The sequence below is a fragment of the Nansenia antarctica genome (genome assembly GCF_963989245.1).
Source record: "Nansenia antarctica genome assembly, chromosome: 2".
NCBI classification, from domain to species: Eukaryota; Metazoa; Chordata; class Actinopteri; order Argentiniformes; family Microstomatidae; genus Nansenia; species Nansenia antarctica.
In genome coordinates, this window is record NC_137675.1 from 9507981 (window position 1) to 9521634 (window position 13654).

At 49.4% G+C, this 13654-nt stretch overlaps 1 protein-coding gene across 1 annotated transcript in view; it reads right to left on the reverse strand.

Annotated features, from left to right (window-relative positions):
* Positions 1 to 1260: 1260 nt before the first annotated feature.
* Positions 1261 to 13654, reverse strand: part of LOC308149770 (partitioning defective 3 homolog) — a gene marked incomplete at both ends in the record, with an annotated part of 204272 nt that continues 191878 nt past the window's right edge. Inside the window, 4 exon segments of the mRNA XM_080522660.1 lie at positions 1261 to 1416; positions 1510 to 1861; positions 6352 to 6488; positions 13470 to 13602. Coding sequence (XP_080378786.1) covers positions 1261 to 1416; positions 1510 to 1861; positions 6352 to 6488; positions 13470 to 13602 — 778 coding nt within the window.

Sequence of the window (13654 nt, forward strand, 5' to 3'; positions counted from 1 at the left end):
ACATATTTTATCGGACAAAGACCGGTAATTACCGGTTAACAGAAACTAGAGATGCTCCGATCTGATCGGCGCCGATCGATATCGGCCGATATGCCCTTGATCGGTTTTGATCGGAGTTCTCAAAAAGGCCGATCAAACACGGCCGATCAGTTTACATAGAGAAATGGCGTCGCCAGTCTGGCAATATTACACAGTGTCGGAAAGAGACAACAAATATGCAGTTTGTCTGCTCAAAAGAAATTCCTCGCGGAGGAACGCACGCAAGTACTTTCAATACCACGAATATCATACGGCATTTGCTGCGCAGGACATATTTTAGATGATAAGAGGAACAGGCTGAGTGCCAAAAACGCTGAGATGCTTGTATTTCTCAAGGCTAATCTGCCAGTGATGCTGCTTAATCAGAAGTAAGGTTTGAGTCTGAAATCTCCTTAGGTGCAATGTTTTGTTTTTTTGTTTTATTGATTATTGCCGACTTGCTGTCTTATCTCCTCCTAAATATGACTTGAAACTGACTGACTTGAAACAGTATTTTATATTTGGCTAAAGCCTGTTTATGTTGCAGTTTAGTTTGGGTATGTTTATTGTTCCTCAGGAAAGCTACAGTATACTGTATAAGCTCCAAGTTCTCTAAGAGCCCCTAGTTCCTCTCATTCGAGTGGAATGTTGCACATTTGATGTGACAGTGTACATTTTATTTATTATGATTTTTATTTTCACATTTTATTTGTTTTTCCTGAAGTAAGCTACAGGTGGTTGTGAATTCAATAAAACAGATGGTTGTCAATTCATGATACTTTCTCATCTCCTAATTTCATTTGAATACTTAATATACAATGTCAATGGTGTTAAGAATAATTAAAAACATAAATAATGCTACACAATAAATAGAATGCTTCAATTGCCATTTTCGACGCTGTGATCGGTGATCGGTGATATCGGATCGGCAGATCACTGATTCCAGTGATCGGTGATCGGCACCAAAAACCCTGATCGGAGCATCTCTAACGGAAACCCAGATGTGTGTGTGTGTCTGTATCCATGTGTGTGTGTGTGTGTGTGTGTACTCTACTGAGTGTGTGTCTCCCTCACACTCTCTCCTCAGACCACCGCTCTGTTAAACAGCCCACCAGGGGATCCGTCGGCCATCCCCTGCAGACGTGGGCCCCCCCCACCCCAGTCTCAAGTCCCTGTCCCAGACCCAACATCCCAGCCTCCTCAACCCCCCCCCCCCCCGCCCCCAAGTCCCCCAGCCTCCCCTCAGGAGTAGAATGGCCTCCCCTTCTCCGACCCCCCCAGCCTGTTCAGCCTGGCCAGCTGGGAGGGCGAGGGGGGCACGTCCTGGCGGTACGGTCCCTTGGGCGACGCCGGACCCAAACCCCCCCCTCCCCCTCCTCCTCCCCCTCCCTCCTTCCTCTGATACGTCACGTCACACCTGCCTCCGCTGTTGCTGCTGCTGCTGTTACTGCTGCTGCTGTTGTTGTTACCGGCGCTGTCCAGCGGGGGCACCGGTGGTGTCTTCCCCAGCCCCCCCCCTCCCTTGGCCAGCTGCTGCTCCTGTTGGTCTCTCCTCCTCTGCTCCTGCCTCAGCAGCTCCTGGGCCTCCAGGAGGACGCGGGCGTTGACGGAGGTCTGGGCGGCCCCGGGAGGGTAGCCGTTCCTGGGGCCCTGGTAGCTGGAGTAGCGGGGGTTGTCCTTGGCCGTCTGGAAGCCGTCGCCGGCGGCCGGGGGGTAGGCCTTGGTGGTGGTGGTGGGGGTGGGGGTGGTGGTGGGGTTGACACTGCTGACACTGACGCCCCCGCCCCCCGCCCACGAGTCCTGGGAGGAGCAGGAGACGGAGCTGGGGTTCTTACGGGGTTGGCTGTGGAGGGAGTAAGGGAGGGGAGGGGAGGAGGGGTTAATGAGGCTTCTTGACTTCACACACACACACACACACACACACACACAGACAGACGCGTAGATACAGATACACACACACACACACACACACTCAAACACACACAAACAGGCACACACACAGACAGACAGACAGACGCGCAGATACAGATACACACACGTACACACACGTACACACATACGTACACACACAAACACAAACACAAACACACACACACACAGAGACAGACAAACGGACGCGCAGATACAGATACACACACACACACAGACAGACAGACAGACGCGGAGATACAGATACACACACACACACACACACACACACACAGAGACAGACTGACAGACGCGCAGATACAGATACACACACACGTACACACAAGTACACACAAACGTACACACAAACACAAACAAACAAACAAACACACACACACACACACACACACACACACACACACGCACACACACACACACACACACACACACACACACCCCAGGCCCTTGAACACACCGACAGGCATCCAGATGCGTGACATCATACAGTTACATCCTCATGCATGACTGGCCACTCTGTAACTTCCTTCTATCTGAGTCCACATGATATGCCTGAGTGACCTACACACACACAGACACACACACACAGACACACACACACACACGCACACACGCACACACGCACACACATACAATACACACAGTACACACACAGAGGTGTCTCTGGGGGGCAAACCGACTGGAAAAGACAAACACTAACATCAGAACCAGCGCGCGTCTCATCTCCGAGCTATGCATAATTAACGGCTTTATCAATCAGCTGTGAAGGAGAGGATTATTCCTCTGTTTGTGTTGGGGCTGGAAAAGGAGAAAGAATGAAGGAGAGAAAGAGAAAAAAAGAGAGAGAGAAAGACGGGAATTGCTTTTCCACAGCGAGGGCCTTTGTTCTGCCAAGGAGGGCAGTGGGGAGGGGGGAAATGGATACGCTCTGCTTAGATTACCCCCCCCCCCCCCCCCCCCAACACACACATCCCCAGCCTCCCTAATAAGATAGAAACCTCAATCGCGGCCGGGTTTATTTTAACCTCGAGGTTGAGCGATTCCGATTCTCGGAGAGGGGGGCTGATGTCGCTATCTGATGTCGTTTCATCACCGTGGCGACGAGGAGGCACGGCCTGTTCTGTCTGTCCGTGTCTGGAACTGTTAACCAGCTAGCCTCTTCGCTACGCTAACACACCACCCTGGATAAAACCACGGGATGGGGGGGGGGGGGGAGAAAAGAGAGAGAAATATGGATGAGGAGAAACAGAGAGAGAGAGATGACAATGAAGAGAGAGAGAGAGAGAGAGAGAGAGAGAAAGATATGGATGGGGGGAAAGGAGAGAGAAGAAAAAGAAAGAAAGAGAAAGAGAGAGAGAGCTGATAATGATGATGAAGAGAGCAAGTGAGAGAGAGAGGGAGATAGAGAGAGACAGAGAGATAAAGGGAGGAAGAGATAGAGAGACAGAGAGATAAAGAGAGAGAGAGAGGAGATAGAGACAGAGAGATGAAGAGAGAGAGAGAGGAGATAGAGAGACAGAGAGATAAAGAGAGAGAGAGAAATGAAGAGAGAGAGAGGAGATAGACAGAGAGATGAAGAGAGAGAGACAGAGAGATAAAGAGAGAGAGAGAGAAATGAAGAGAGAGAGAGAGAGGAGAGAGAGACAGAGAGATGAAGAGAGAGAGACAGAGAGATAAAGAGAGAGAGAGAGAAATGAAGAGAGAGAGAGGAGATAGAGACAGAGAGATGAAGAGAGAGAGAGAGAGAGAGAGGAGATAGAGAGACAGAGAGATGAAGAGAGAGAGAGAGAGAGAGGAGAAAGACAGAGAGATGAAGAGAGAGAGAGAGGAGATAGAGAGACAGAGAGATAAAGAGAGAGAGAGAAATGAAGAGAGAGAGAGGAGATAGACAGAGAGATGAAGAGAGAGAGACAGAGAGATAAAGAGAGAGAGAGAGAGAAATGAAGAGAGAGAGAGAGAGAGGAGAGAGAGACAGAGAGATGAAGAGAGAGAGACAGAGAGATAAAGAGAGAGAGAGAGAAATGAAGAGAGAGAGAGAGGAGATAGAGAGAGAGAAATGAAGAGAGAGAGAATGATGAAGAGAGAGGATGAGAGAGAGACAGAGAGAGAGAGGAGATAGAGAGACAGAGAGATGAAGAGAGAGAGAGAGAGAGAGAATGATGAAGAGAGAGGATGAGAGAGACAGAGTGACTGCAGCTGTTGGCAGTTTCCAGCCTGGCTCTGTCGCCGCCTCTGTCTTGGCCTGGAGCTCACACACACACACACACGCACGCACGCACGCACACACGCACGCACACACGCACACGCGCGCTAGCTGGCTAGTCCGTGATGAACACACAGCCTCTCGACTACGCAACCTTGTTTTGAAGCCGTTGGTTTAGCGCTGCTCGAGCCCCGTTGTGGAGGAGCGTCAGCGAGGGGAAGCCAGCTGACCTTTATCAAGCTCTCTCTGCACTGGAGCGTTAATCACAGCCATGATCATGACTCATCCACTTCCACCAATGACAGGAAGGAAGGGGAGTGTGTGTGTGTGTGTGTGTGTGTGTGTGTGTGAGAGAGTGTGTGTTTGTGTAAGAGAGAGAGAATGTGTGTATATGTATGTGGGAGAGAGAGAGAGAGAGAGAGAGTGTGTTTGTGTAAGAGAGAGAAAGAGAGAGTGTGCGTGTGCGTGTGTGTGTGTGTGTGTGCACATGTGTGTGTGTGAGAGAGAGTATGTGGATGTGGTTGTGGGAGAGAGAGAGTGTGTGTGTGTGTGGAGATGTGTGAGTGTGTTCGTGCTCGCTTGTGTGCGCAAGAGTGTGTGTGTGTGTGTGCACATGTGTGTGTGTGTGTGTGTGAGAGAGTATGTGGATGTGGATGTGTGAGAGAGAGAGTGTGTGTGTGTGTGTGTGGATGTGTGAGAGTGTGTGCATGCTCGCTTGTGTGCGCAAGAGTGTGCGTGTGTGTGTGTGTGCGCGCGCACACCCGTCTGGAGAACACGGCCCATATGAAATCCATCCAGATCTCACAAGCCGATAGCAGCCAGGCCCTCCATCAGTCCCCCCCGGCCCCCGCTCGCACACAGGAATGTCCCAAAGTAAACAACCCGATTGTTACGATAACACAAACAGCTTAATCCAAACAGAACCGGGCCCCAGACAGAACCGCAGCCCACAGGATGTCACCCTGGACCCGTTCCCATTACTCTTCCAAACCAAACGAGGGAACCTCAAAACCTTTCGGACCGATAGAATCGGAGATAATCTTGAGTCAACCACGATGGTGGATTAAGACGAATCGCTACCGATCTCGCGGATAACATGTGAACAAGACTCATTGTCCCGGTAGATTCTGTGATATCAGCGAATTTGGGGCGTTGTGTTCTGAGAACAGGGGCTCGAACTTTGCGCCGACACTGATCCGTACACTGTATCACGCTATCGATGTTTCGAGAGATATAGTTACGTATATAAAGATTAGAATCACTCTGTTTATAGATCGAGTTCGGTATCTCAGGTGACTGTGGGGGGGGGGGGGGGGGTTCAGGGCCTGGGTGCTGACTGTCTGCTGACTGTGTGTTACTGGACACAGTGCTGTGGTTTTGGGGGGGTCTATGGAGCGGGGTTCGTCCCCCGCCTTCGGCCCCCAAAGTACAGTATGGTAAGCGAGGGTGTAGGGGGCCGCTCTGGAGGTCTGTGTTCTACCTACCAGCGCTCACACGAACACACGTGCACGTGCACACACACACACACACACACACACACACACACACACACCTCCACCAACCAAAACATCCTCCCTCCATCCCCCTAGCCCACTGAGCCCTCTTCTTTTAGCAACTGCCTGTCCACCACAGCACTCTCTAACCTCTGGGCCAATCACAAGGGCCGACCATAAACACACAGCCAATCCGCAGGCAGACACCACTTCCTGGAACAACACACACACACACACCTAATATACGCATATATGCATACACACACACACACACACACACAAACACACACACACACACACACACCTAATACACGCATACGCACACACATACACACACACACCCCTAACACATGACACACATGACACACACACACGCAGATGAAAGGTGATGGTGTCATGTGAGATCTCAGATCATGGGACTGACCTGGTCACCCACGTGATGTCATCAGGCTGATGTCATACGTACAGTATCCCATGTTATACCTACATACTGTAGATTATGGTGTTTGATCTTTATCTGTGACACACACACACACACACACACACACACGCACACACACAATCATCTTAGCCACGCATACGGTACATGTTCACAGACACACACACGCACGCACGCACTCACGCAGGCACGCAGGCAAACACACACACACACACACACACACACCACATACAACACACACAACACACACACACACACACACACAGTCTTACCGTGGCAGAGAGCTGTACTGCCTCTGGGCCTGGTGGAAGGCGTCCCTCTCCTCCTGCCTCTGCCGCTGCATCTGGACCTCCACAGACACGGAGTGGCGGCCGGGCTGGGAGTGTGTGTACGGGGGGCCGGGGGAGGGCTGGAACACCAACACACTGGTTACTCATCACACACACACACCCGTACAGATGAGCACACAGCACACACAGACGGACGGACATACGGACGGACGGAGACACACACACACACACACACACACACACAGGCACACACACACACACACACACACACACAAACACGGATACACACACACACACACGCACACAAACACGTACACACACACACAGGCACATAAACACGGACACACAGACAGACACACGCCAACATCGATGGCCGGACAGCATGGGCGATCTTAGACCCTGTTTAAGGGTGAGCACCCCTACATTTAATCTCAGCACCCCTAAAAAATTAGAGATATATTATTAATTATTATTATTTTCTGATTTTTTTTTTTGCCCAATTACAGGTTCAAAGGGCTTTATTTTAACAGGTTTAATATCCAGTATTCTTTATGAAGTCATGTTACACACTCCGGTACAGTAGCCTACATTGCACCTCGTTGGTAACGAAGAGAGAGTTTTGGCCGGGTGAGGTGTCTGCAGATGAAAGTAAGCAGGTTAAAACGTTAGCAAATATAATTGCTGAATGTTGTGACAGAGAACGTTGGTTCAAAGCGGTCGTTATTAATGACTAGAAAGTGTCTGATTCATTATTAGGGTTATGGGACGAGAAGCCGTGGTGGATATGGGCACAGCTAGCGGGGTGGTTAGGCACGACGCGAAGCGGAGCGGCGCTAGCATAGCTAGCTAGCTCAGAGGTGATTAGATTAGCTATCTGCTGCACACTTGGTAACACCAGCTAAAGAGCTAACTGGAGTGGACACACTTGATTATTTTAGTTAAAGTAGTCAAGATGTTTCTTATTCTGATATAATTGGGCTTTTTGGTATATTTACAGTACATAGACAGTGGATTGAAGCATCGGAACAAACCCCCACTCATTGGAAATGTCTGTTTTTCTATAGATGTTTTTTTAGTTATTTCTTTTCAAAATAACATTACCTGACTGCATTTCCCACAGCAACCCGATATTCAATTAGAATAATGTAATATTATGTAATCTAATCTTATCACATTATAAATACTCTGGTTGTTATGTTTGCCTTTTGGTTGACAGCAAAAGAGGGAAAGAGGAGGAGAGAGGGAGAGAAGGAGAGAGAGAGCAGGATGGAGTCAGCACAGCAGAGAGAGAGAGAGAGCAAGAACCATGTGAGAAAGTGGACAGGTAGTCAAGACCACATACTGTAGTTATAATGCTACGGCAGCTTCAGTTTTGTTCACATTCATTGCAGTGGACTCCACAATGATTTCACATAACTAAGTAGTGTATTGATATACTGTTATCAAACCCAAACTCCTCTTATATGTATTTACATCACAAATACTCTGTTTGCTTTCTTTATTATCAGATTATACGTCATACATTTTCTATTTGAATACAATATTTTTGTGTGTGATTGTCAGTGCAAAGAGGGAGAGAGGAGGACGGAGATGGCAGAGAGAGAGCAGGAAGAACCAGGGGAGAAAGTGGACAGATAGTGAAGTCAACATTGTTATAGTGGCAAAACAGTAAAAGAAAAAAAAGAAAAAAGGTGGCTCAACAATAACGTACGTTTTCTCTGATTTGTTGGTGTCTTTCTAGTCACATAATTGAATAGTTGATGTATGAGAGGAAATGCTTTTATCTACAATGGTCAGCAGAGTAGCTGAACAAATTGACTGGAACACACACACACACATATGCAGTTGTGTACACATTGGCAAATCAGTTTGTGCCCTAGGGGCTGATCCTAAAATCGCCCCTGCCGGACAGACACAGTCTCTCTCATACACACACACAAACACACACACGGGCACACACACACACACACACACACACACACACACACACACACACACACACACACACGGACACGGGCACACGCACATACACACACACACACACACACACACACACACACACACACACACACACACACACACACACACTTACCAGGACCCATTCAGAGAGCAACCTGAAGGTCCTTGAGAGTGAGGAGGTCAGAGCAGAGGTCGACAGACAGACAGACAGACAGACAGACACCATGCTGGAGGCGAAATGGATGTGAGTGGGTGTTAATGAGGCGCGCTGTTGTCCTGCTGACACTCTGACAGCCCTCCCATATGGGCCCACGCACACACACGCACACACGCACACGCGCACACACACACACACTCTCCCCTCCACTCCGGAGCACAGGTCATTAAACCTGAACACACGGCTTTGCGACACCGCTATCATTCACTTATCACTGGCCCACTTGTCTTGCCAGCGTGCCCACCCCCTCACCCCCCCCCCCCCCTCACCCTCACCCATACACCCTGCCTTTCTCCCTCCCCATGTTCATTAGCGTTGTGGGCGTAAAAATTACTGCGGAGAGAAAAGGCAATCAAATTACTTTTATGGTTATGGTTATGGTTATGTATGTCGGTATTCATAGTACCCCTCCTTTGGAGAGGGGGGCCACTGTGTGCTGTAGTGATGGGTGAGGAGGGAGGGTGGGAGGCGGGGAGGTAGAGGGAGGGAGGGAGGGCTATAAAACGATTAGGCTGTCATCTCTGGAGAGCACCTGGGAGCCCGGCCCCATTAAACCTAATGAATCCCCGCAATCATCGGGGATTGATTGGCATAACCTGGGCTCTGCTCTGTCGCCATGGTGACACCACGCAGAACAGGGAAGGCGGGTGTGTGTGTGTCTGTGTGTGTGACGGACAGATGGGGACGGGGACGGGGGATGATGACATGCACACCTCCACGTCGCGAGCACAGCAGTCCCTCTCTCAACGTCTGAAGTGTGTGTGTGTGTGTGTGTGTGGTTTTACGAGGCGGTTATGACTCGACACGTAAAGATGAGTCGTCAGAACCGAGCGGCGGGCCGATCTCTTTAGTGTCTTCCCGACCGCCGATGATCATAAAGCACAAAGCCCAACAGATACGAGGCTAATGGAGATATTAACTATGAATATGAATATGAGTGTGAATATGATGCTGCTGCTGCGGTGGAACAGACACCAACAGGCCATAAAATCGCGGCTGGCCGTTAAGAACAGAAAGCCCCTGGTAGACGCACCGCTCAGGCTGTGCTAAATGACTACAATAAACGCGGCTACGATGCAGGCGGGAGTGTGTGTGTGTGTGTGTGTGTGTGTGTGTGTGTGTGTGTGTGAGCGGGAATGAGGGGGGGATCAGTCACTGTGATAGAATTAGACCACGGATCCCAGAATCCTCCGCCAGACATATGGGCAGATCATCCAGAGTGTGCACGGCGGTGCTAAATGACTACAATAAAAGCGGATACGATGCAGGCAGGGTGTGTGTGTGTGTGTGTGTGTGTGTGTTGTAGTATCCGTGTGTGTGTGTGTGTGTGTTGCGGTATACAGTGCCTTCGGAGAGTATTCAGACCCCTTCCCTTTTTCCACATTTAAAATGGATTAAGAGAATTTGCCATCCTAATCTACACAGTGTGGAACTGATTCCTATGCAACCAGAGACCCGACAAAAACAAAGAGATTCATTCCAAGATGACATGAACTATTATCCTTGCATTAAGATGGACTCAGTTCCATTGAGTGATTTGTTGATGACATTTTTACATTTGATTTTAATAGCACAGGGTTTGAATACTTATGTATATGAGATGAGGGATTTCTATATTTACATTTGAATAGATTTATAATAAATGTCCAAAAAAACGTGTTTTCGCTTTGTCATCCTGGAGGGTGATAGGTCGTCTCCTCAGTCTGGCTAGTCAAGGCCAGACACCATGCAGGAGGTAGCTGTCTCACTCACTCACTCTCTCTCACTCTCACTCTCACTCTCACACACACACACACACACACACACACACACACACACACACCACGTCGGCGCACAGGTCATTAAACCTGAACACACGGCTTTGTGACACCATCATCATTCCACTTATCACCGCCCCACTGGTCATGCCAGCGTCCTTGCCCTTGCCAACCCCTCACCCCACCCCACACACACACACACACACACACACACACACACACACACACACACACACACACACACACACACACACACACACACACACACACACAGTACAACACAGGACAGGAAACAGCAGGCAGCAGGCCTAGAGAAGGGATAATTACCTAAATGATTAGCAGTGGACAGTAATTACCGGCTGGGCTGCTGACAGGAGAGTTTCCACACCGTGCTACGCTAGGTTAGGCTACAGGGGAGGGAAGACGCAGGCCCGGCCTGACCCGGAGCAGCGAAGCCTGGGTAGAGAGGCGTACAGTGACAGGGTCCAGGGCTTCCACATGGCTATGATGTATGATGTTACTCATCTCCAGTCAGCAGTGTTGATCCAACGGACCTCACCACGGCGTCCTAAGAACTCTAGTCGTGCATTCGTGGAACTCTCAGAAGTCAGTTTCATCTTCTAGAACGTAGAATTAGAATGATGTTCTAGAGTGAATTAATGGGACTCCTAGAATATTGGCTGTGTTCGTATTCACTCTGGAAATCTGATCAGCACTCATGGAATGCCCCCAATCAAATGACTTGGTCCCTTTATGGCGTTGAACCCGGTGTGCGCTCCGGCGCTTCTCAGAGCGAATTTTACGAACACAAGTCATTGTTTCAGCTTCTAGAACACAGACATAGAATGATGCTCTAAGAGTGAATGAATGGAACTCCTGGATATTGTTTCAGCTTCTAGAACATAGAAACATTATGTTCTAGAGTGCATTCGTGGAACTCTCCGACGCTGTTTCTGGAGAAAAGCCTCTGTCATGGCAAATACTGTCCGGGCGGCCAGAATGTGTCCGGGTGACGTCGTCAGGTCTTTAGAACGCCCAGGCTATGCCGATGCTAGCATTCTGATTAATTGCTAAGTAGCTGGTGTTTAGAATGTACTGAAACTACCTAGCCAACTACCTAGCTACCTAGCTAACTATCTGGATTTGTCCGGGCTGCCGGAATGTGTCCGGGTGAAGTAGTCGCTGACGCTAGCATTCCGGACATTCCTGAGTAAACTGTACCGCTCTCTGCGATGTACCTGAGTTGTCTCGCACACAATCCAGACCTTAATCTGTGGTACAGTTTACCCAGGAATGTCTGGATTGTCTGGAAGCTGTCCAGAATGCTGCTAGCATCGGCATGGCAAGGGCGTTGGACATTATTTGCCATGACACCTCCATGGATGCTGTGGTATCTCCAGATGAAATGTTGATGTGACTCTAGCTTGGTGGTGGATGGGGGGGGTGACTAGTTTGGTGGTGGAGGGGGGGGTGACTAGTTTGGTGGTGGAGGGGGGGGTGACTAGTTTGGTGGTGGAGGGGGGGGGGTGACTAGCTTGGTGGTGGAGGGGGGGGGGGGGTGACTAGCTTGGTGGTGGAGGGGGGGGGGGGTGACTCTAGCTTGGTGGTGGAGGGGGGGGGGGTGACTAGCTTGGTGGTGGAGGGGGGGGGTGACTAGCTTGGTGGTGGAGGGGGGGGGGGTGACTAGCTTGGTGGTGGAGGGGTGACAGCCGTCACAAACACAACATCATCACAGGGAGGTTTGATGGAGCTGCCACTCTCTGTGTTCGTCTCCCGTTTAATGGGATTGAGTGGGTGGTAGAGGCTTGATGGGAGCTATTCATACTGCCTGTGTGTGTTTGTGTGTGTGTGTGTGTGTGTGTGTGGGGGGGGGGGGGTGTGTGTGGGTGCCTGTGTGCGTCAGTGAGTGAGTGAGTGAGTGTGTAAATGTGTAAGTGTTGTCTGTCTGTGTGTGTGTGTGTGTGTATGTGTGTGTGTGGGTGTGTGTAAGTGTATGTGTTTGTGTGTCTGTGTGCGTCAGTGAGTGAGTGAGTGAGTATGTGTGTAAGTGTTGTCTGTCTGTGTGTGTGTGTGTGTGTGTGTGTGTATGTGTTTGTGTGTGTGTGTGTGTGTCTGTGTGCGTCAGTGAGTGAGTGAGTGTGTGTGTATGAACTCTAAACAATGACACACTGCTACATCGAGTTCTAACCCGACAAATGAGATGAGTCAGTTCCAAAACACAACTCAAAACCAAGCATTTTATTGGATTTATCATTCGTTATAAAAGCAAACCCCCAGAGGTCAAAGGTCAAAGCAGTCTGTTCATAGAGCTCCCTCAACTCCCCACATAAACTAACTATTGATGAAGGAAAAAGCTAAATTTTTTCACAATGTTGCCTTCTAAGCCAGCGCACATAAAACAGTTGATATGACACACGTATGACAGTTGAATTAGTAAAAATGAATGTATAGACATACATATTATGGAGACAGACAATGAACAGGGTTAATAAAAACAGAGCACAAAATAAATACACAGGACGAGCTGGCATGCAATTAATAGTGATCTTAAAAAAACACATAACAAAACATGCCACAAACAGTCATTATAATTGTCTCCCATAAAAGACAGGAAATGTAAAATCTACTACACTTCAGGCATACAGTCGGTGGAGGGAAGCAGAGGAGACTGATCTGTTGTCATAAGAGTTCCGCCGTTTTGAACTGAGACGGCATTCCGACATTTTTTGTTCGATGACTCACTGCTGTAGTCAATAGTTTTTCTAACGCGAAAACCTTTTAAGAACCTTAAAATTCAACCCTATCTAAAAAAGGCACAGTTTAAAAAGCAATCGGATTCATCATCTTTTCACATAAAGTAACCCCTCACCCAAGACACACAAGTCCACAGATCGGTTACGGTGACAGTTACTGCGTAATGTAGTCCAATGGATAGGGCTGATACTAGTGATGGTTTGTGGCCATTGTAGTCCAATGGAGGGGGGGGATGGTGGTGGTAGTGATGGTTAAGTGGGTATTGTAGTCCAGTGGTAGTGATGGTTAAGTGGGTATTGTAGTCCAATGGTAGTGATGGTTAGTGGGTGTTGTAGTCCAGAGGAGAGGAGGATGGTAGTGGTGGTTAGTGGGGGTCCCGGGGGGGGGGGGGGGGGGGGCGGCCTCTCTCAGACACTCACCCAGGGTTGCTCGAAGCTGTAGGTCCTCCTGCGGTCGTCGTCGGGGTCGTCGTCATGGCGAGCCTGCTGGAACTCGTGCCTGAGACGCTGTATCCGGTCGTGGTTGCTATGGGGAGCTAGTCTGTTACTGGAGGAGAGAGAGAGAGGGGGGGGAGGGAGGGTAGGGGGAGAGAGAGAGG